This window comes from Montipora foliosa, chromosome 5 (genome assembly GCF_036669935.1).
Source record: "Montipora foliosa isolate CH-2021 chromosome 5, ASM3666993v2, whole genome shotgun sequence".
NCBI classification, from domain to species: domain Eukaryota; kingdom Metazoa; phylum Cnidaria; class Anthozoa; order Scleractinia; family Acroporidae; genus Montipora; species Montipora foliosa.
Genome location: NC_090873.1, coordinates 42,349,263 through 42,374,012, shown reverse-complemented (window position 1 = coordinate 42,374,012; position 24,750 = coordinate 42,349,263). Strand labels below are relative to the sequence as shown.

At 38.4% G+C, this 24,750-nt stretch overlaps 2 protein-coding genes across 2 annotated transcripts in view; one reads left to right on the top strand and one right to left on the bottom strand.

The window, feature by feature from the left end:
• Positions 1-2,152: 2,152 nt before the first annotated feature.
• LOC138003184 (uncharacterized) lies at positions 2,153-3,280 on the bottom strand. The gene is made up of 2 exons (XM_068849145.1): positions 3,199-3,280; positions 2,153-2,778 (listed from the first exon to the last, which is right to left on the bottom strand). Exon 2 carries the CDS (start codon positions 2,765-2,767, stop codon positions 2,243-2,245), a length of 525 nt encoding a protein of 174 aa, XP_068705246.1. The 5' UTR covers positions 2,768-2,778; positions 3,199-3,280; the 3' UTR covers positions 2,153-2,242.
• Positions 3,281-7,687: 4,407 nt separating this feature from the next.
• Positions 7,688-24,750, top strand: part of LOC138004245 (trafficking protein particle complex subunit 9-like) — a 29,459-nt gene continuing 12,396 nt past the window's right edge. The window contains exons 1-10 of the mRNA XM_068850721.1: positions 7,688-8,345; positions 10,042-10,414; positions 12,046-12,114; positions 14,165-14,236; positions 14,700-14,828; positions 16,481-16,550; positions 17,735-17,828; positions 20,062-20,244; positions 21,527-21,666; positions 23,089-23,174. Coding sequence (XP_068706822.1) covers positions 7,768-8,345; positions 10,042-10,414; positions 12,046-12,114; positions 14,165-14,236; positions 14,700-14,828; positions 16,481-16,550; positions 17,735-17,828; positions 20,062-20,244; positions 21,527-21,666; positions 23,089-23,174 — 1,794 coding nt within the window. The 5' untranslated portion in view covers positions 7,688-7,767. The remainder of the gene's footprint in view (positions 8,346-10,041; positions 10,415-12,045; positions 12,115-14,164; positions 14,237-14,699; positions 14,829-16,480; positions 16,551-17,734; positions 17,829-20,061; positions 20,245-21,526; positions 21,667-23,088; positions 23,175-24,750) is intronic.

Genomic DNA, 24,750 nt, shown 5'->3' with positions numbered 1-24,750 from the left:
TCTCCACTGACAAATCACGATATTTTGCGATAACCGAGGTCAATAATTGTTCCTTATTTATTTCTTTGATCGTGAGCGGGCGGTATCCTGAGAATCCTGCAATCTGATTGGTTCCGGGAGCGGGCAGTATTTTCCTATCTCCTGACCTCGGTCATGGTAACCAACTACGCTAAGCGCAGAGTGAGGTTGCGAATTGAAAGAAATGGCTTCCTCTACATTTCGCCAAGTTTGTTGACTTTTGAAAGCGAAACTTCACACAGTGTAAAAATATTCCTTACCAATTCATTTTATTGTACATTTGTTGACACGTTGATGAGACAATGTGTAAAATAAAAACATGACTTTTCCAGTTTTTCTTAATAGTTTCTCCTACCTTCTGAAACTAGAATTTAGAAATAAATAAAAATGTTATTCACCGGCCTTGGTCGGTCCGTATTGGGAAAAACTGTGCCCTCTGTCTCGAGTACGGCCCGAGGCCGTAAGCCCGCGCTGCCTTGCGGAGTCGAGTAATGGCACCAATCAATTGGTTTCCTTCTCAGCATAATTATATTTGTAGACTGTATTTACAGTCAAACGTTCAATAACACTAGGCATCAACAAAGCTGAAGAATTTCACAGTTTTCAAATCGTATCCTGACAAGTGAAGCTTTGGTGTAAAGCTCGCCATTCTTTTTTCTGGCTTCATCATAAAATCTCTTCAGTACATATGCATTCGCCAACTTGTCCTTCGCATCGATGACACGAGTGACTCTCTCACGAGTGACGTCTACATGCGCCGGAACTCTTAGAAAGAGCATCGATTATTGGTTGCTAAGAAAGTAAAACGTTCATTACTTGATATAGGTGACAAACTAAACAATGAACGCAGACAGCGCTATTATCTTTTCCTTTGTTTCGTAAAATTGCACATATGACATATAATTGATGGTCGTCAGCGTACAATGAAAGGTTCGTATTGTTAACTAAGTAAGTCGCGTCATTATGATAAATGTTCCATAACAAAGGTCCAAAAGATGATCCTTGAGAACATCCTCTAACAAAGTCCTTCCAAATGCTGGTAGTTTCATTTAACTTGACTCTGTTTTGTCTGTTAATAAAATGTGATTTCATTAGGCCCAGTGGCTCCTCAGAAACACCAAATGCCTTGAGCTTCTTTATCAGTAGCGAAGGACGTAAAGAATCGAAAGCTTTGCTCATATCTGGGGATAACAATCCAGGGCTGTCAACTCTCTCGGATAATCTGGAAGAGTCCAAATTTTGGACCCTATCTGCTGGTCTCAAGATTACGCTGTGGGATTTCCCCGATTAATCGTCGAAATTTGTCACTTCTTGTGAGAATCGACTTTCACAACAATAAAATTTCAAACACTTTGTGTTCTTTGAGTTATTTTAACACTGATAACAAAATTCGAACGTTTCATAAACTCGTTGCCAGTGACGGATTGTAATTTAAGCAATAATGTGATTTGTCCAAAATAAACCAATCAAATGCCAATGACATCTTTTTTGCGCATTTTTTGACTTTTTGCCTTGGTTCCGTGAGGTCTTGTCTACTTGTGTCAAAATGATCGCGGAAATTGAACATGACGATTGATTTTACTTTGCTTCCAAGGGAGTTTTTTGGTTTCTAACTTGTAAAGACAAATGTAGCTGAAAAAATTGTGAAGGTTCCCGATTTAAATTTCATATATCGAACGGATTCAACGAGTATCTTTTCGCGTAAAAGACGAAAAATGACGTCACCAGACATGACGTCTCAAGCGTTGGGACGTCATCTGTCATCCCATCCCTATCAATTCTCAATATTTGAAGACTTTTGGGGTTGACAGTCCTGACAATCTAATATATTGGTTAGAGTCCATTGCCTGTTTCCAATTTTCCATTTCACGTGGGGGAGATTGACTTACGATTCTTAGGGCTCGTTTAGAAAGGAATTGCATGCTTTGATATGTGGTTGCCAGGACATGTTTTGATGGATAATGACATCTAAAGATCATGAGTTTTCTGCCCTTTTTTGTCTACTGTTATCACTGGTGATAGAGAGACCATCAAGATTAATTATCTTTCTCGAAGAGTGAAATAAAATTTAAACCCCAGTTAGCGTTATAATCCGGCAGTTATCTTTCAAAAATCATCTACTACTCAATGTCAACAAATGAAAACTTTTTATTGCAATTGACAACTACAAGAGTATAGTGTCTTCAAGTACAGTTGAGTCTGAGACTGAGCGTCTTTGGCTGAGTTAGCTAGTGAGCCCATACACATCTGCGCACGTTCGGCCCCCGTTATCGCTCTCGGTGTGGTCTTTCAAGTCCTCTCCATGCCACAAACGCAGCTCGGTGTTGGCGAATATGACATGAGGCCTCTTTTTTCCGACTCCACAGAAGACAAGAACGGAGGAGGAAGAATCATAACCTGCTAAAGCGTATTTTCCTCCACTGTTAACTTTTGATGCTTCTGGGGCTAAAATCTTGTTGTTGTTGTCAGTCAAGATGGCTTCGAGGCGAGTTGAATTCGGTGTACATCCCCAGTAACTGTAGCCTAAGTTACTATGACACGTCACCTTTCCCGAGCGGTGGACGATCATGAATTGGCTCACAAAGATGTTTCGATTGATGGTGAACCGACCAAATTGGTTTCCCTTGGCACCGAAGCAGACTGGCGAATTATTGAACTTCACCCACTGAGGACAGTTAGAAGACGCTTGGCTTGGGAAAGGAAAATCCACGGTAAGAAATACCATGATCAATAGGAACTTGAACAACATGGCTTCGGAATCTTGAACAGGAGAACAAATAGAAAGGACATTAGTACAAAGCTTAAACGGTGGAAGTACATGAGTCATCGAACTTCACTTTCTCACCAACGTTGTGAATACTACACTCTAGAATTTGGGAAGCCAATTAATTTGAACATTAACATGGGCTTAAATATGCTGTAAGAAGACGGGTAATCCCTCTGTTGGTGTCAGAGAAAAGAATAAAGAATGGTCTTTCTTCATTTTCAAGGACAAATCGAATGACAATGTTTTTTCGAGAAAATAGCGTTCATTGCATTATGCCGTCCTTATTCCTAATTTCAGTTACTGGCTTTACTTTAATTTTCTCTCTAAATGGTAATTGCCAAATTAAATATACTACAAATAGTAATGTCTGTTTGGGACAAAACAAGTTTCCTGCAGTTCAAGAAATACCTTACATTGGTGTGAGGGACGAAGAAATTGCTCCAGCAATTCAGATCCTGCAATGGGATTTACTGTTAAACTGACGTCGAGGTGAGAATGAGCATTGACTTATCATGATCATCACCAGCTTAACAGTCATTGGACAGGAGCGACTAAATAGGGAGAACTCGTATTTTCTCGCCAAGCGAAGTGACGTTGTATGAGCGACAAATTACACTTGTCAGGGGAATGCTTTGAATGTAAATTTCTGCCGGTTAGTCTCAAAGAAAATTGAGTTTGCTAACCTGACAAGATACGACTTCCTCGTGGTCTGTAAAGTGCGAAAGTGGTAGCAGGAGACAAACTACGACTGTTTCTGAGAGCGGTTAGTCTGCAGTCTGTAGTCTGCTATTCAGACATGGGATTTTTGCCTCGGTCGAATTGCAAAATTTCTCGCCTTTCTATCTTGTCTCTTGTTCGGCTGTTCTTTCTCCTTGGAAGGATAGAGGATGGAGGGAATATTCCACGAAACAGTTGACTAAAACTCTTGAGCTTCCCCCAGGATTTAGAAGATAAATATAACGCAACACTACTGCTTATTTGTCTGATTAATTTTAATCATTTCGTACTGACTGAAACTGGTCATAAAGGGCACAACCGGCACAGCTTGAACTACTTTTGATCTTACTCCTTCAACTCGCTAACTCTGCTTCAAATACTATTTTGAACGCATGTAGACAATTTATAGGGAACGATTTGGTAGCCTCCTTGGCTGTAAATGCGCATGTATGACAGCGAAAGAAGTTAAGTCTGATGCATATATTACATTCTCGTTCCCAGAGTCTTCGTTCCCCTTGACCAGCGGGTCGGGTTACGCCCGCTGGTCAAAGGGAACGAAGACTCTGGGAACGAGATTGCATATATTAGAAAATGTTTGTCTTCACGTCTATTTTTAGCAAATGGATAATGGATAAGTTTTTGGAAAAGGCCAGTTGTTAATTCTGGAGTATAGGTTGACTCACAGGGTCCAGAGGAGATATGTTTGTCTTTAGAACATCAAAACCCGTCGAAAACATCTGAAATAATGGGTTATTTTGATCGCGTTGACGATCGCGTTACAGTTTCGTTACTCATTCTGTATACCGCAAACAAAGTGACTGAGGGCTCGCAAGATCGGCTTACTGTAAGCCGATCTTGCGAGCCCTCAGCCTCTTGGTTTGCGGTATACAGAATGTGTAACGAAACTGTAACGCGATCGTCAACGCGATCAAAATAACCCATTATTTCAGATGTTTTCGACGGGTTTTGATGTTCAGATTGCCTTTTTTGTTCTCGGGACATTTATCTCCAGTTCACATCGTGCGTCATATATACGGGAACACTTAGAAAGAGAATCGATCATTGGTGAAGTTAAGATAGTACAACGACATTCATTAACTTTATGTAGGTGACAAACTAAACAATAAACGCAGAGCGCTATTGCCTTCTCCTTTGTTTCGTAAAATCGCACAAATGAGCATATTTAGCAAGGAACATTTTATAACACGGTTAACATTTTCCATTTTGCTCGTTAAGTCACTAAAAATGTATTTCAGTTATGAGCTTGTCTAGTCTCGTTTTTCTCTTATATAATAAGCTGCATTCACGCGCTAAATTTTAAGCTAGTGAGTAAATGACGTCCAATCGGTCAGTTTTGAACTTGGAACGTGAGTAACTCAAAGTAAACAGCCTTTGCATTAGGCTGATTCTCAGACGGTCCAAGTCGAATCAGGCTACCTTTGCATAAAAAAATCAAAGCTTAAAATTTTACCAATCAGGTGTTAAGGAATAACGTTTTCAAAATCTGAAGAAAAAAACGGAAGTGATTTTTTGATCATAGTAGCATTTTAATTTGTGTTGAAACGTTGAAATTTTAAGAACAGCTTTAACAGCCTATCATGAGCATTAGTGAACACTATAGTGACTTTTTGGAGGGAGACCAAGCATTTTAGAGGGGAAACAGGAATATTAAAATAAAGCACTTAAGTGGCGAAGTAAAAGCATAATGTACAAAAGCCTACCGCCAGGGGTACCCAATGTCAATTTTCGGAAAATATGTGTTCGGAAGACGATTTGAGATCTAGAATTTTAGGAACATTTGTTGTAAAATTTCTTGCTTTCCTGCCTGTCCTGGGATTTTCGAACATCTAAAAGATGGTATAATTGCCCGTTTTTAACGGATTTTTTCCCTAAAAAGGTACCCTGGGTGCCAGAGACTTTTCTAGCGCGGTTTCCGGTTTTCAGTCAAGTCTTTATAATGACCCGCGCGAAAAGCCTCTGGACCAGAGCGCTATTCCTTTGATAGCGTCGAACCAATCGTTAGCTCAGTTAGATCAGTTGGTCCAGATTTTGGACAGGACGGCTGATTGGCTCCGAACGACCACCTGAGGGACAGACGCTACAATTGGTCGACAAGAATAGACCAGCACGTGAAAGAATATTGTTGACATCACGTAAGCGTACTGCCAGAAGTGTTGTGATGGCGGTTTGTGAAAGTTTGGGGAAGGCACTGAAGGAAAGTATAAGCAATGTACTAGAAAGTTTTGACGGTGTAGAGAAGTTAAGTGATGTGCAAACAAGTGGGGTATTTAATTTTATTCAACGCAAGGACGTTCTTGCTGTCTTGCCAACCGGTTCCGGTAAATCGTTGTTGTTTCAAAAATTTGGTTTATCAACGGAGTTGATAATGTAAATTGACCACCGTACAGAGATTCTAAAAGCTGACGTTTCGAGCGTTAGCCCTTCGTCAGAGCGAATCCATTCGCTCTGACGAAGGGCTAACGCTCGAAACGTCAGCTTTTAGAATCTCTGTACGGTGGTCAATTTACATTATCAACTCCGTTGATAAACCAAATTTTTGTATACTACTTCCCCACCGACGCAGCACCACAGTTTCTTTAGAAACTACCCCTTCATTCGTTGTTGTTTCAGCTTATACCGGGTCTTTGTTTACGTCTTAACCAAATGGGATACTGCGACTATCCGAAAAGTGCAATTGTGATTGTTGTTTGCCCGTTGAATGCCCTAATCGAATTTCTGACATTTCTTCACGTGCCGGTCCACGTGAGACGTCCATGTGATTGGCATAAATGTAATCCGATAAAAAAGCTCAAAGGTCAACGGGGACGGTAAAAAGCACCGCTCCGTGCCAGAGGTTTTTCTCGCGGCTTCGCCGCTCGTGGCTTCGGCCTACGGCCGAAGCTGTGTCGGCCTTTGGCCGACACCGAAAATTCCCGCCGCACGCGAGAAAAACCTCTGGTGCCCAGGGTACTAAAAAGGTCACCTAGCTAGAATTTTCGGAAGCCTTTTTTCTGGCTGAAATTTTCGAAAACGTAAGTTTTGTTCCCTATAATTTTCGGATCACTAGACTTTCAGCTAGGAAATCCGAACAGATGAAAAATTTTGAGGGGATAAAAATGTGCCTATATCTACCGTTTAAGGTGATTCCCTGGTTTTGCATTGCGCATTCCTACTGCGCACGATTTTTGCGTCATCAGCACGCGCACATGAGCGCGCGCGCGTACAAAACATAAGGGATTTCCCTCAAACTAAGCTCGATAGCGAGATAAAAGCTCCTTTTCTCTTAAACGAGCACGGTGACCCCCACTTTTTATTTTATAAATTCAATGAGAACAATATCCGCAATAACTGAGAAAAAATTTGGCAGAAATCTATAGCTACTTTTTTGGCAAATGAAATAAATGCTACAGATAGAGACGTAACGGGCCCAGCAGAGCAAGTCCAAATTATGTTTCCTTTAAAGGATAAAAATATCAATTAATAATGCAGGGTATTTGAAGCCATTTTTTCTGGGACGTAGATGAATAAGCAATCAAAGAAAGTCGAACTCTGTGTGATATAGCACGCCGCATTGAAAAATAATCGATCTTGTTTGTTGTGCACTGAGATAACCAAAAGTCACCTAAATAACCATATTTGTCAGCATCGTGGCATGAAAACAAGCACGGTGACCCCCTCTTTTTATTACCTTTTTAACATCTCCTTGTACTGTAATGTCATCATACCAAGTTTCATCGGAAATCTATGACGGGTTCTTTTACCCGGGAATCACCTTAAATACTAAAATACATTTAACAAGGCTATGTTTAAATGATTTTGAACTATATTCTCGTTGGGTGCCCCTGTACTGTGAACACGTTGATTTGACTTTAACATTTCCTATCGTGCAGCAACCAATCAGAAGCGACAGGAAACCACACACTAATTACCGTTACTAGTTGCGGTTTAGTTTTCTCCCGCGTGTTTTGCTTTTCACTAATCTCGTACCCAGATCTCTTGTGGCGCAAGAGATCTGGGTACGAGATTAGCTTTTCACTTGAAACTCGAATGTCCCACAATACAATTTGTCTCCCTCCTCCCTCCCCCCGCCCCCCACCCTCCAGCCCCAATCCTTGGCGCAAATTGCAGTGAGCTGTAAGCCAGCGGTCATAGCCTCCAATTAATGCGTAGCGTAAGCTGACCTGTGTATTTACTGCGCATTCTCAAATATGGCGGACAAGAAATGAAACTCCAGTAAGCGAATATGCCGTCTCTTCTCCCTTAGTATGCTGAGGGTTGACTTCGGTCAAAGTCTTTCAGACCATTGCGGGGTCTTAATACTTGTACAGCCAGTGGGATACATTGGAGATAAGCCGTTCAGAGCTATTTACGACGAAATTTCAGGCTATCGAAGAGCGCAGGTACCAAACACCACTCGGATACTCCATCTGCGATATTCTAAGCGAGTTACGCCTCAGTTCATTGAATGGGGAAATTTCCACTTTCATAGGCGAGTTTTAGGGCTCATCTGCGTAGGTAAATGTTCCGAGATCAACGAAGTGGAGAAATTGGAAAAACCTGTCAATGAGATTAAAAATCCGTTCAGCGCGATTCTCCTCAACACGCGATGTTTCGTCTTTGGTTGCAAGTCTACGAAACATGCGAAGGTTCGGAAGGATTTTGCCCTCATTAGCGGTGAAGATCATTCCAGGGACCTGCAGAGTAACCTAGCCGAGTTTGTGGCTTCTTTGTTCAATGTTTTGGAATCCAAGAGACTTAGCAAACTATCGGAGAAAGTTGATAAACTTGTTCTAATCCATGCTCCTGTGGAACATGAAACTTTTGGAGGAGAAAATGACAACAGGTATGTTAGATTATTTTTCAGAAATTTTGAGTATTTCAAGAGCTTTAAGCGATGAAGTTTAGGCATACATGTAGCGTGGATGGATGACTGCGTAGCTTGGTAACCTTGTGGCTGGCTGATTGATGGAAGGATAATAATTGTCATTCCATCAATCAGCCAGCTTATACAGTAATTATTACCGCACTAACTGTCCAGGTTTGACCAGCTGAAAAACTGACTGACTGACTTCATTTCACATAGATTTATGGACTGACTACTCACTACTGTATGTGACTGTCAGCAATTGACTGATGGCATGGACGGAGTCACTGACCGACAGGTCAGCATTGAATGTGTGACCAACTAACTGACTGTGTATATTATGACTGATGGACTGTCTACGTGACCAAATGATTAACTTCTGACTTCTTGTCTAACTGAGTAATTGAAACGATGACCAAGTGAGTGACTGACAGACTAGGAGAATTAGACTGGCAGACACACAACCGTGCACGTCTAATGAGTTGCAGACTTTCTGAAATTGATTGCGTCAATGACAAAGGACGTTAATGAGCAACATCCAGTTGACTATTCGCAGTGTATTGACAACATCTCTCCAGTCAAAATTTATGTCATTGTAAACTCTTTCACTACCAAGTACAATGTACAGTACCGGTCAAAAGTAAGCTACACTGTACCAGTCTCGTCTCGTTTCTTGCGAGACGAGAGTCTCACCTTGAGAGACGAGACTCTCGTCTCGGGAGAATCACTGAAGTGGCAAGATTGGCATACATTTTTATAGAAGTCTGATGGTTACACGAAAGTTTGCGAATTTAAACGACAAAACAACGCTCATGGCGAGCGTAAAAAAAGAATCAAAATTTACAATACTGTTAAAACTGATAAATAAATCATGCCAATTGGCAATGTTTCACTGTGGTGGTATTGTAAACAGATAAGTGAAATTCTAGAGGAACTTTGCTTTCCCAAAACACCGTATGAAATTGAACAAAATTAATTCGGATAGTCCGGCTGAATTACAGCTGTTTTGCCCACAGTTCGTTACTTGCACATTTAAGTTGATCCGCAGACACGTTTTAATGTAAATGACTGCAAGCAAGTAGGAAGTATATATACAGTAAGACTTAGCTGCTACGGTAATGAAAACAAACTCAAGTTTGATGACTTCACTTTTGAAAATGTCATCTACAAAACTTAATTCATTCAACAGATCGTTTTCGTTTTTTTAACCATGTAAGCTTTTGCGCAGCTGAAATGTGCATCAGTTTTGTCACTGCGTTCTCTTCACTTTCCCTCTGATAAATTCGCTTGAATTTGAAAGACAAATTTTTATGGCAGTTCGATGGGTTTAAGCTTTAAGTACTGCTGCAGGAAATTGATCGATTAACAGTGTTTACATGCGGCCGCTCAAGTTTATCGAAACATTAAATTTTTCTTCTGGAAATCAACTTCATATGTAGATTTCACAGGCAGATGTCGAGAGACGAGAGACTCGTCTCGCGAGAGGATGGTAACTTACTTTGAGCGGTACTGTATGACATTCATAGACATGTCTTTTTTATCCTAGCTACTCCTGACAGTTCAAGTCATATACCGGTAATAATTAATATCGTCTGCCCTCTTTGTGGGGAAAAAGGGTGAATGGGGAGATTTTTTTGGTTATCAACTTATTATTTTCTTCCTTTATTGTTAATAGGACGACAAAGAGGAAAACTATTGGTCGATCGAAAAAGTACACTGGAGATTTGTGTATGTTAGCTGGATTACCTCAAGAGGCTCTTAGTCAGTACCTTATTGCTGGAGAGCATCTAAGAGCAGCAAACGATTTGTTGTGGCTTGCCGGCACCTTGGAGGGTCAGTGTGCAGCTTCATTAGCGTTTATCACTAATGAGGCCGAAGAGGGCATAAAGTCGTTGATTCTTCCAACTGAATGTGCAGCTAACTCTGTAAATGTGACAAGTAATGGACTTGGAAGTGACGTGGATGAATCAAAATTTAGGAACCCTTTGCCTCTTAATGAAGAAGATATGGTAGAAAGACTACAGGAAGCGTTAAAGCATTACAGCAGAGTGAGTGGTGTTTTCTGTTTAGATTTCAGTGCGTGCAGTTTAATGAAATTAAAAAAAAAATCAATGTTGTCCCAGAGGAGCCAAACCTGTGAATTTGATTACTCTGATAAATCCTTGGCCAGCCATTAGCAAACCCCCTTGAATATCCCATAGTTCTTAGTGTGCATCTGTGCGTTTTCACAGCTGTCTGGGTTTTGGCATTTTCTTTGATCTTCACTGCCTACATGTTTCTGATATTAGGGAACTTTAATAGGAAACGAAGACGCCGACGGCAACGACCACGCTACAAAACAATAGGTTTAGTGAGCAAAAACAATGGCTCTGCACGCTCTTCACGTGCGTTTTACGTTTTGGCACATTTCTTTGTCGTCATCTCCTAAATGACGACGTGAAATGACCAAATTCAAGGTTCTGTGGAGGATGTTAGCACATGACGATGAATTTTCAGTTGTCTCTCAAGGCTTCCAACTCACTCATACCAGTTTAATTCCTCGACAGTTACTACACATTTTTAACGTGGAATTACTTGAAATAGTTTCGTAGCGATGTGAACAACGCGGAGTTGTATTTTTAAATGAAGTCCTCGTAGCCGTCGTCGTCCTCGTTTCGTAAGCTCCCTATTGTCTCTTGCATTTTCCTGTCTGGCAATGTTTTGTAAAAGCTACAGATATTCAAAACATTGGAATTAGGTATTATAAACTTCCCACCCACTATCACATTGACAAGAAGAAGAGAAACAGTACATGTACATTGTAAGTCGGGTGTTGCTTCTAATTAAGTAATTTTCTATTTTGGCTGGGTTGTCCATTGTTTCAGGCTTTTTACTTTTCCAAAAACTGGTCGACAGTAAAACTTTCTGATTGTCTCAAATCAAGACAACTGCTAATTTCAATTACAGTGTACTTAAAGCACTATTCAAAAGGTTGTCCACTCAAAAATGTCTCCCTCTATCCCTTACCTGTCAATTAATCCCAATGCCTTGCTCGGACCAGCCTAGCCATTCTCAAAAACAATCTACAAAGCGTGTTGCCCTGGAAGATTTGAGATGTGGACATATCGAGGAAAATAACAGCTCGTCGGCAACGATCTGTGCTGCTCTGAAGATCAGAGCCATACCCGGCTGGAAGACTTGCAAAATTAATACATCCTTTCCTTTAAAGTGTGCTTCTATGCTATAAAGCCAAGGTACCTGTACATGTATCTTAAAAATATTGGAGACACTCTTCAATGCACGGTTGAAATCTACCTTATTGACCACCATTTTGAGAATTTAGCTCCAAAGAAATATGAGCTGCGCAAATTTTGGTCTGCATAGATCACTCAGTAATGTATGCAAAATTATTCCAGAACACAATTACTAACGGTAAATTACAGATGCTCCTCTCCATTTTTTTTTGCGGAGAGTGGGTGGCTGTACTCAGGCTAGGCAAAGTAGAGAAGATTGATAAGGTTGTTCGTATTATCGGAACCCCTGTGGAATACTAAAGTTTTGGATGCGAAAATGCAAGAGCTAGATTATGATATAAGTATTTTAGCCTCCTAAGAGCTTTACTCTTTTTTGTGCCTGCAGTCTTCCAACTTTAAGCAGTTGCATGTAATTTGATGTCACGATTTTATTGTTTTGTATCAAGGTCAAAGAAGCAGCTGTTATTGAAACTGAGGCTAATCTCAAGTTTACTAGGCTCCTTATACTTCGTCAGGTATGAGGTCATTTTTGAGAATTTTAGAGCATCTCTACTAAATTCATTATTGTTCATTTACAAAAGTAGGAAAAAGCTCTTTTCGAAAGTTGTGTTGCTGACATTGACTCTACAGTTTCCTGCTAGGAGAGGTCTTTTTTCTTTTGCATTCGCTGAGCTAATGAGGACAGAAAAAGAGACCTGCCATGGGTCGAAACTCTCTCTGATATAGGTTTCTTTTACCATACTTGTCAGCCCAGCGAATGCAAAAGAAAAGAGACCTCTGCTAGCACTGTTCTTCACCGCAGTTATTTAAGTACAGTGTAGTAACGAAAGGAAAACCTGAAAAATCAAGGTACAGTGTTCCGTTAAATGCCACATGAGGCCTTCACTGTTACAGTGAGTCGTGTACAGTGTACACATACATGTAAGTACTGTAAATCCTTTTCCTAACTACTTAACCCATTGACTCCTGGGGGTTCCCCATTGACGAGTAAAATACTAAGTCTGACGTTAGACAAAGTAAAGTACTACATGTAAGTCTGGCTGGTTTAGACCAGTTTAGGCATTAAAGGGTTAATAGTTTGAGGGTCAACCCTGTATGGCATTAAAGATACAGCTTCATGTATGTTTTTTTTTTCTGGTGCAAATGGAACAAACAGGGAGTGTTATTCACCAAACATTCGAAGAAAACAAGGTTACTTACATGTGTTAAATAGACATTTGTTATAATTATCTAGTGCCAATATAATGGAGAACGAAGGTGCACCACGAAGTCAAATGGGCAATTCTGAAAAATATGTGTATGTTTAGCTAAATTGACTAATCACAGGTGTGTACTTTGGGGAAAGATACATGTACGTGATTGTACATGCTACATTTTACATGTAGTGCCTAGCTTTGTCATACATGAACAGTATCCACAAGACCCATATGAAAATTCTATCGATCAGGGCCTGGTTGTTCAAAAGCAGATTTACCTTAATCCCAGATTAAAAGTTTACCAAGGAGTCTATTTCTCCACTCCCAAATGTTGTTCAACACTGATACATGTATTTGGCAAAACCTTACATTAGAAGAAGTCAATCTTGAAAAACAACAATAAGCGTTTGAAAGAAGTTTTCACCAAAAAGTTGAAAACATGAAACAAACGTTTGCGCTAATCTTGCATTAAGTTAATTGGCTTTTGAACAACCAGGCTCTGTGTGACTTTCGTTACACATTATTTCAAAATGGCCACCATTAAGGTTCTTTTTTTTTCTTGCAAAGTAGTCCTTTTTGCCACGTTCTTAAAAATAAAATTCAAAAGAATTTTGTAACCTTGATTGTGGGAACAAGGGCTACTTTGCAAGTAAACAAAAGAACACTAAAATTGGTGGCTATTTTGGAATAAGGAGTACAGCTGTACATGTACATGTATATTGATTGAAAATCTGAAAATCTACATAACATAATAATATTTATTATAGTTTTTGTAATGGGCCTCAATAGTTTCCTCTTGGCAAAGAAAAATGTTTTCTGTAAATAAAAGGAATGTGCTTTCATGGATTTCAGAATTCAGATCTAAGTTAAAAACTGTCAAGCAGATTTCAACAGGCTTAATTTCAAATGAAAAAAACTAGTGGCTGTGCATTTTCGTTTTTACTAAACAAGTTCAATCCACTGTTCTGTTAGGAACAGCCTTGGAAAATACAAGGTGCGACAAGGCTGCTGCCTAAGAAAATTTTAAAGGGGTCCTCAGCGCTAAACGCTGAGAAATTAGGAGCCCAACATATGAAGTGAAAGGTGTTGCTGTGAAAAATTAAGACGCCCAGACCTATTCTTTGGGAGCCCCAGGCTACCGGGCTCCTGTTAGGCAACAGTCTTGTGCGATATGCCGGTATTATTATTTGTGCTTGGGATAAGAAAATGTCAGGCTACATGTATTTACATGTACATGCAGAGGTTGATTGTATTTCTTGATAATCAAGCTGCACAACACACTTCTCCTCGTGGTAAAGCATCTAAAAGACATGACTATTACTATTATTATAATAAATTACTTGCTAATATTGGTTTTTTTTTTTTACAGAGACGTATTGAAGCAAGCATAGCATTACAAAATTCTTTGTCAGTCAATATCTCACTAACAGAGCAAGAAAAGGTACTTTTGCATGTCATCCAGCATTCAAAAAAGAGAGTTGAATTCCATCTTGCCCTTTGGGCAGTGATTCCTGGTTGCTACAGTATGTGCTTGCTGGAGGTGACTTTCTGCAGACTTGATCCTTATCTAGGAAAGTCCTTGTGTAAATCAATATTATTATCATCCCTCACTGTATCTTTATCATTGTGACATCATTGGCATTTTCATCATTATCATCAGTATTAAACAGGAAGTTCTGAAATACATGTAGATCATCATTCATTGGTCAAATGGGAAAAGTCAAATTTAACTTGTTTTTCATGACTAGGACATTTTTTGGACCCTTTCATGCTAGCATTGACAATATTAAACTGGCATGTCAAATAAGTTATTTTGAAAGCATAATGATGCCATAAATAACTATTGCAGTTTTAATCATAAGATACTGTACAGTACATTTAGTATGCTGTCAATGTGTTCCCAGATTCAGCGCTACAACACTGCAGCACTTTTATATGATGAGTTAGGATTCAGAAGAAAGGCAGGATTTTTCTCAAGGATTGCAGCAGTGCAGTGTGTATCGTCACAATTGCCGAAACCTTTGTGGCCCTTGGTATGAAATCTATTAATTTTTTTTTTATCATTGTTGTCTAACCATTGCATGGAAATTAGTCTACTGTAACAGCTGTAAGAGGACTTGGTACTGTACTTGCCTCTGAGTCAATAGGCTCACATCTGACTCAGAGTGCAGTAGGTCCAATTAACAATATAATATTAAATCAGTCGCCATTAATTTATGAAAGTGGTCCATTCGTTTACTGCATTGTGGTCGTAAGAAAGCACAAAATTGTTCAAAACCAAAAAGACTACATTTTGAGCAAAACTCTGGACTGGTTCAAAAATTCTGTACTGGTTCAAAAAATATTAAACCGGAGGTCGCAATTGAACTACAACATATACAAACTTAAATCTGTGTCAGTGATTATTATTCACTCGTAAATTATAAGGCTAATTGAGAAGTGGGAGTAATGCTGTAGTAACGCTGACACACAATGTCATTGTTGAACCTCAACCATACACCAAACAGGAAGAACCAAAAACCACATGGGATACCAGACCCGAAAAGCTGCTTGTATCTTTCCCGAAAACTGATAAACAAAGGCTAAAATGGGAAAACAGCAAATTGCAACAGATACCAAGAAAGAAAATGGGAGGTAAAAAAGATTACAGCCGCAAAACAGAAAAGCCTGATGGCCCCCCTCAGAATATTTTGAAAATAATAATTAATAAAACATGAATAATTTTCAATAGAGATGATGGACTATAATAATGTGAAGTACTGGTAATATTATTGTAGTACATGTACATGTAATGTTAATAGCAGAGCTCCGGTGGTACATATCTTTATTCTTACAATAAGTTAACCTGGCTTGAGCCTGCGATGCAATCACAAGCCAGTACCTGTTCAGCAGTCAATTAAAAAAAAACCAGCTAACCTTGATGAGTTTTAAACTTGAGCCAGCAATATGGTCTCACGATACTGGTCAGTGCTACCTTGTTTTGACAGGTGTCAATTAGCCATAACATGGATGTCCAATGTCAAAGATGTTGCCGCCAAAAAACACAGGTTGCACCATAGAGTTTCACATTGGCATACATGGAGGGGTGGACGTACAGTCATACATGTACGGTGACCAAAACCACATTTACTGGCACAGATGAGTCACCATATTTTCTTACCAATGGTGCTCCATATGTGTGCCTTCGGTGCATGAAGCACCGCAATAAAAGATTAATGTTCAAGAACCCAATTTGAAGAGGGCTGACTGTGGGCCCCAAGAGTGAAAGTAAATTAACAGAATTTGTTATATAGCTGAGTTTTTCCCCCAGCAGCTTGTGCTCTCAGTGGTTACTTCAATGTCACATGACATCTAACAATGAAACTGTTTCCCGCCAAAAGTCTCTTTAATAGCGGGCAACAGTGTGAAATCTATGACGTCAGAGGGTAACAGTTCACTGTTACCTGGGAATGTTGACCGACGCCCGCCATTGCTGTTGCTCGATTTTCATTTTGTGCTATATAACAAATCACTTAATGATTGGTCCCTCGGGAAACAGTTCATTTTGTTTCCCTCAAGATTCTCGGGAAACTAAATGAACTGTTTCCCTCGGACCAGTCATTAAGTGTTTAATTTGTAAACTGCGGTGAACCTCTTAAAAAATTGATTTTTGTAGCATCTGATATGCTTTATGGGTCTTTTACAGTCTTACAACTTTCTAATGAGTGCACTTGAAGCATACAGGATTCATCTTGATCAAAAAAACATTCCAAAAGGTACAAAGTCAGTTTAAGTTCTTGTATTTCATTTATGGAATAATGCAAAAGGAAAAGATGTTTGTATCAGGTAGAGTCTTTTAAGGGGCTCTATTTTCCTGCTCAATCCATGAGATCATAATTATGCCTCTGTCAAAAGCCACTACATGTATCTTTGTTTATAGGAAGTGCGATCTATCTAGAGTGTGATAGATCTGAAGTAAGAATATGGGAAAGGAGGAAAGATTTTGATATTGCATGGCGTTTGGTAGGGGTTCCCACCTGTCTCCCAAACTCCATAATTATATTCTCTCTGAAGAGTCCTTGCTCTCCCTGGATTGCAATTGCTACGGCAAGCAAATATGGCAGCAGTACTCATTGGTGTACAATTTGACAATCAAACAACAAAAAAGGGCTCTGTGCACCATCAAAGTATGGAGAATGTGGCAAATCTTTCTTAGTGGTAGGGGCTAGTACAAACTTGTGCTTCTAATGGTCCACTTGTACTTGTACATGTACATGTAGGAGAGTTACCTAGTACACTGTCAGATAAAGTTCTTCTTGACTGGACCTGTAGCTGTTGTGGTTTTGAAAAATGATTGCCACCACAGTTTGAGGTCATGTCCTCTGAAACCACTTGAAAGGCCTCTATGGTAAAATAATTAGTGCAGTTTACTAAGTTCATGCCACAAGGCACAGTAAGAATGAAGATCTGCAGGAAAAAAGTGCCAAAGTAGTGGATTTCTTCAAAAGGAAAACCATCAAGTGGTTGATGTAGTTTACAGGTAACCTTCAAGCCATTCAGAAGTTGCCCCTTTAATTACAAGTTAGTTAGTCATACTCCATTTGCCTCGGTCCAATGGGCCCCTCCCCCACTTTTATGAAATTGTTGAACATTAAACAAAAGATAAACTTTTGATTTCAGCAAACAATGTTATCAGGTCATGTTCATGGCAAATGTAGATTTTCATGAACATTTTTTTGGAAAAAATATTTAGACCATGTTTAATCAATTTGTACATGTATTTCAAGACAAGGAATCTGCTTCTCACTTTTTGCCTGTGGTTCTTTAATTGCATGACGTGTTACTTTCATTGATGTTTGCTTTTAGTACGCAGGAGTATTATTTCTTTTTTCCATGATCCAAGCATGCACGAAACCGCAATATAAATCCTGGATCTCTCATGCGTGTGTTTTGCTCTTAGGTCATCAAAATGGTTGGCCAGCCCTTCAAATTCGACTTCTTAACGAGATTATATGCACTTCTCGTTACTTAGGGGACCCTTCTTTGTCTGTCAGGTAGTGCTTTCTTTGATGAGGAGTAGCAATTAATTAATTTTGTTGTCTATTATTTTGTTTAACAGATACATGTAGATAATTATTACGAGGGAGAATGATCCTCTCAGTTATGTGGACAATTGAAGCAATAATTATTGTCTCTTAATGGCCTACTGACGTATTTTTCGGGGTGCATTGCTAAGGATGTAATGGTTAAGTAATTTGAGAGAACTTGGCATTATTTTGGTCAGCTTCCAACTTTTGTAAGCCAATGACCCTAAATATGACGTCATCATACCACGCCCATGGTCACGTGACCAATAAAAGAAAACTCTAAATTTGTCTCCCTGCTACGCAATTTTGGTATTTAATCGATGGTATGATAATTTGTATTCGTTTTTGCATCCAGCCAAGCATGGTTTTCTTTTTATTTTGAAAAATGTTCTTTTTAAAGACATAAACGATACTGAAATACCCATAACTTTTTCAAAAAAGATGATTTAAAAAAATCAATGCTTAGCTATGTTCTGTATTTGGGGGTAAAACGTACCATGTAAAAAAAAAATTAATTCAATTTAAAACCGCCGGAGATTTAGCTTTTTTCTCAAACCGGAAGTCAGTTTGTTTACGCATGCGCAGTTGACGTGAGAACGAGCGTGAGGAAGGGCAAGGAAAACCTGCGATGGAAACAACAGTTTGTGCGGTGACTTTTGCTTGTGAGTGGGTTTTCTTGTCAGCTTATGATATGATGACGTCAGTTACCGGAAGTAACATTTTACTTCCTTAGCAACGCGTGAAAAATCGGTCTGTGGGCCCTTAACACCTGAAAAATTCAAATGGCTCCAATGGGATTCGAACCCACGACCTCTGTGATGCCTGTGCAATGCTCCACAACAAACTCTTGACTGTTCTGGACGGGGTTTAATATACGAAGTTTCGGCCGTTCGGCCTTCTTCAGGTTAAAATTTAAAAACTAAAAAAACTATTTACAAGTGCAAATCACAAAAACAGCGGCTTATATATACAGAGCAGAAATATTGAAATTAAGGAAACGTAACAAAACAAAGGTCTAAGCTACAAGGTGACATGGATTTAACAATCAAAGACAAATGAAGAACTATAGGTGACATATCGATAAAAATGCATCATATTGGGAAAATGTCAACTCGTGACTACTCAATTGTAGTAATTAATGCGGTGTTTGATCTAAATTCCCGCCTTTTATTGAGACCACGAGGATTAAGGGTAAATAATTGCGCATTCCAATAGGCCTCCCTAGTGAGTAACAATTGTTCAAGATGTAAAGAATTTTCAAAAGACCTAATTTGTTCGATAATGATGAAATTGATTTGTGAAATTTCATGTTCAGAGTTATTAAAGTGGTTGTGGTTACGAAATCTCACTTTAAATTCAGTCGAGGTGGAGCCTACATATTGCAGGTTGCATTTGGCAGAAGTGGCCAAATAAATAACATTTTGCGATAAACAAGAAATTTTTTGTTGAATGGAATAATGACGACCATTTGCTGAACTTTGAAATTTCGAAGCTTGAATTAAATAATTTTACAAAAACATTCAAGAAGAAGAAGGCAGAACGGCTGAAACGTCGTGTATTAAACCCTATCCAGAACAGTCAAGAGTTTGTCTCTTCATTGCTTTTTTTTCGTACACTAAACTATATATATATAATTATATGTATAATAACTTAACTGCATAATGGGAATCAGGGCATAATATGTTTTCCATTCATAATGGGTCAGTTAGTAGTTTGCTGTTGCTATTTTTACACTCACCACTTAACATTTGTATAGCAAAGGGTTGTGTATCCTTTGGATCCTACTAGCTAGTGATTACATTGTTGGATTTCCAGCCTTGTTGATTCAAAAATACAATATACATGTATCTCATTATATATATATATATATATATATATATATATATTTTTTTTTTGAAATAATTTTATTCAATTTGACAAATGTAGAGCTAAATAGTAATGGAAATGCTGTTGATAAACCATTATTATTATTATTATTATTATTATTATTAATTTTATTATTATTATTATTATTATTATTATTATTGTTATTATTATTATTATCTACATTGTATTTCTGATCAGTTCTGGGGCCTTGGGTAATCTTATTGGCACTTGTGGTTTGTAAGCTTCCATTCAAACCCACCCCTCCTCCAACATCAAGGGCCTTGTGATTTTTTTTTACAAAAGTAAACATTACCATGATCTTTTCTTTCCTCAGACATGTGACGTTTCTACTGCACACAATGCATGATCATCTAAGAGATGACGAGAAGAGAGAACTGTCTGTATCGTTAGAGAATTCATTAAAACAGAATCCAGGCTCACCCAAAGAAAAAGAAAATAACAAAACAGATGTGCTAGACATGGCAAGCCTGTCACTCACCAAAATGCCAGTTGTGCGGTATGTAAAGTCCATCAACCTTTAATGTAATACATGTACCACAAGATTTTACTCCTTGTACAGTGTACAGGTATATATGGGCCTCTCTGGGGCTTAAAAAAATCATTGAAAAATTACAACAAATCACTACATGTAGGATCCCAAGTGATGAGAGGTATACCAGTTGGCTATTTAAAAGCCCTCTCTGGTAAGAGAGTAATTGTGTTGCTAGCCGAAGAGTTCCCACGGTTTTAAACTACTCCTTTATTTCACGGTCATCGCAGGGAGTGTAGACGTTCAAAATCTAAATTACAGAGTTGAAGTTAGTAAGAGAAATGCAAATGTTAACTTAAATCAAAGAAAGACATTTACCCAGTGGCGTCTCACAGTTCTTCTGACTAGCAAGTCATAAAGTTGTAAATTACGTCTATGACGTCATCAAATTATACAAATTGCGGAATGTCCGAAAGTTGCGGCCTTAATTAGCTTGCGCAATGCAAGTCACATGTATATTTAGCAATACAGTAATCTGCCTCCCCGACCATTTGACTCAGCCAACTCACTAACTCACCAGCTAACTTTTTCTGGGTTTAAGGACGGTGCCTACTAATTCAAAGGTATGTTTGCACCATTTACTGCATATGTGGGAAAAGCAGATCTTAACAAGTATTATTTAAAATCCAAAAAGAAAGTTGGGGTTAACCACACATTTTTTGAAGGTAATTAAAAAAATGAACAATGTTATTTTGTAAAATGCTTTAAAATACAAAGCAATGTATGGCATTCTTTTCCAAATTCAAGCTTAATTATCTCTGAAAAATGCATGGTTACCCTAATTTTCTCTTTGGATGCCATTAGCACTTGCTAAGTTCTTCTTTTTCTGCATAGTTTTGAACTGCACAAAAATATCCCTGTATTAATAAGCATCACCCAAAGGGAATCCGAGTATCTTCAGATGGGCAGAACGTATGCGCAATAACAATTATAGTAGGCACTGTCCTTGGGGTTTGTTATTGGGATCAAGCTAACTATTAATTTTTTTCAGGAAAGGTCATTTTTGGAGTGTCTTGGGCCAAAATTCAAATTCAATTTGGATTCCATGGATACAAAACCTTTTAATACTGTGCATTCAAAATAACCCTGGAAATTCCTCTTTTTTTTTAAATTTGATCAACATGCAACACTTTGGAGTACAATGTATTCAGTAAGGCAAAAAATTTTATTATTTTGTAAGGCACATGTACGCTAAGTTTATTATAGTTACTTCAATCTGATGATTATTACAAGTATTTTTTTTCCACAGATCCTTCAAAGTTCAACCTTTGGCTCCTCATATGAGACCTGTCACCAAGAAATCTCTTTCCAAACCACAAGATGGATCTTCAAGTCCTTTCATATTTTCTTCACTCAAACGGAATGCAAAAGGCACAAAGCAAGCCACATGTAAGTAATACGTAACAGTGTTTGTGAACAAAATTAATTATGCCCTCTTACTCTGCCTTTTAATGATTATGCTGGGCACTTTATTTATGGGTGAGCCACATAGTCATCATTCTGTCATTAGGGACCTTTAGATTCTAAGACAAGGACAAGAACGAGTACGAGTTTTGACTGCCCGTTTTTAGCGAAAATATTAAGGAAATTTATAACCTGTACGCTTAATCTTACTCTTTGTTAGCAGTATAGGTTTCTCAGTTATTCTTATTGCTGGTACCTGAGCCTTTTTGCTCACCAAAAAAAGCCAGAACTGCTACCGTGTTGTTGACTTGTTGTGATTCGACGACATTTTTGCAAAACGTCGTACTAACATGACGACGGCATCAAGTTTTTCCCGCCAAAATGACGATGGTTTGCGCGCGCTCACTGTTGTCTTATGAGAAAATATCGTATTCGTTACTAGTCGTTCTCGTACTAGAATCTGAAGCTCTCTATTTAGATTGGAACAAATTAATTTTTGTTCCTGTAATCGCCATTTACATACATGTATATGTGACAGTGTGTTCTCACTAGTTTCAACACAATCATACAGTGTACCAATCTTGGGCTTGAATAATGTTTGACTGGACCAATACCATGTAAATTAATAACACCTGTAATGTAACCTAGATTGTTGCATGGCTTGGTTGTAGATATCGTTCAATAACCTTGGTATTGTGGGTGAAAGTGCTTGCTATTTATCAGACCACAAAGAGTTAAAAGAAATAGGAAGTGGTGGACATCTTAATGACTTGACAGTCTGTTTTAATGGTGAACGCACTTTTGCAAACACAATGGACAAAGGATGTGTGTGGAGATGCATTAAATAATACAAATTATTTTAATAAATGACCCTTTGAACACTTTGGTGCAGTTTTGGGGAAGCTTCTTGACCATCCAACCCATAATAATAATATTATTGTTTGACTCATCTGAAACACTTCCATGAAGAATAATACATGGTTGTAATTATACAGAAAAGGAAGCCAATGTTTCATGTATCAAGTGATTATAGGTAATCAACAAACAAACAACGAATAAATCTGAAATAAGGTAGACGTACAAAAATGTAAATGTATCCATAGATGGTTTTCAATCATATGATGAGATGGTTATGTTGGTGCACAAAACAAGAGCAGATTATGGCTCTCATTTTGCATTATATAATAAAGTCAAATTCCCAAAAGACTTTTTTCCTCTATCGTTCACCAACATGGCTGCTGTGACGTCAGGTGAAAATCATCTATATGTATCTTATTTTTACTGTTATGTGTAGTAGTGTTTTTTCAGCATTGTTTAATTAGCAAAGTTTTATTGTGATCATTTAAAGAGCAAGATTTAAAAAAGAGGAAAGAAATATTAACATCAACATACATATTGCATTCATAGTTATGACATGGGTGTGCGGTGACATCGGACAAGTTTCTCTTGAAGTGTTCAACCCAATGCCTTTTGAACTCAAAGTCTCGAATATGGTGAGAAATAACTCAGTTTCATAAATTCCTCCTCTTTGAAATGCTCAGATCCCAGCAATATTATTGACATTCTCCAGAAACACAGAACAGACACTTTACAAGTGTTTTTAAAGTGTTGGGAATTTATCTGAGGCAACTGCATGTTAGTAATAACTGTTAAGTAAACGGCTCAGTGTCGGATGCCTAAATTAGCAGAATGGGATCAAATGTGTCCAAAAGTGGGGAACTTGTCTAGCTTTCGTTGACTTGCAAGTTGGCGACGGAGAATACAATGATTATGAGCATTTAGTTATTTAACTTGTTGAAGTATAAAGTAATGAACGAAAATTTACAAATTAAAGCAATTTGAATTTCCATGTTGATAATGTTGTTAATACAATTACAAAGTAACACTTGCTTATTTAAGGTGCTTAAATATGTCTAAAGTAGTGAAAGTAAAATTGCTAGGTGAAAACAATTTGACACAGGAAGAACAAAATACCTAAGATTCACTATACTGTAGCTGTTAAAAAAAATGTCTTAAGTGCTTTCTTGAAGGAAGCTGTTGAGGAAGAATTAATTATACCATTAGTAAGAAAATTGTAACATTTAGGTCCCTGATAGAAAACTGAAAATTGTTTGATGTTAGACCGACAGGAAGGCAAACGAAATGCATGAGTGATTCGCGTATAATATGTGTGAATTTGACTGTTTAAGAGTCAATTTGCTAGCTAACTTGGGAGGAAGAGTTCAGTTTTGATAAGAGAACATGAATTGACCAATTTGTAACAAGTTAAGGTCATGGAATTTTACGATTCCAAGATTCTTAGTTGCCAAGTAACTTTCCCATCCTTCTTACCGTGAAGATCTATAATTGCATTTGAGAACATGACTTTGTAGAGCCTGCAGACCAGCACTGGGACGCATTGTCCATTCAGGACCTAGTTAAAAACGACCAAGCTGTCCAGTCAGTTCTAGTAGCTCAGGTAGAACATCTGAGGTTCGAGTTGTCCATTTTCCCATCATCAAGCAACGACATGTAGTTTCCCTTGGATCCTTCCCAATTTTGGGCGCATTACACTTTCAACATCTGTAGTTGCATTTGTTTAAATAACTTCATTTTTTTTCTCAGTGCGCGAGTGGGCGGAATTCTGCGAATCCTGCGATCTGATTGGCTCTGGGAATGGGCGGAATTTTTCTATCTTGCCCACCAACCCGGGTGGGAGCTTAGCCCTGGTTGCGTGAGCATGTGTAATGACCTTAAATTTCCATTTTTTGACAGCGAATCCGTTTACTTACAAAAGTAAGTGTTTCAAAACAGATTTTTATTAGACAAGAGGCGTGACGATTGAATTTAAACCAAAATATTTCTGTTTGAAACGTTCAGTTTGTAAGTCACTTACTGCATTCGGTATCAAGCGCGGTGCGAGTCAACAATTTAAAAAATCATTTCAGAGAGGAAGAGGGAGAGAGGAAAAAAAAAGTTATTTACCAGCTAAGGGTCGGTCCGTATAGCGAAAAACTGTGACCTCGGTCTTGAAAAAGCTTTCAAGATCTCAGTCACAGTTTTTCGCCATACGGACCTCCCAGCTGGCAA

Excerpts from the sequence above, each read along its gene's own strand:
- LOC138003184 (XM_068849145.1), bottom strand. The coding sequence starts at position 2,767 with ATGTTGTTCAAGTTCCTATTGATCATGGTATTTCTTACCGTGGATTTT.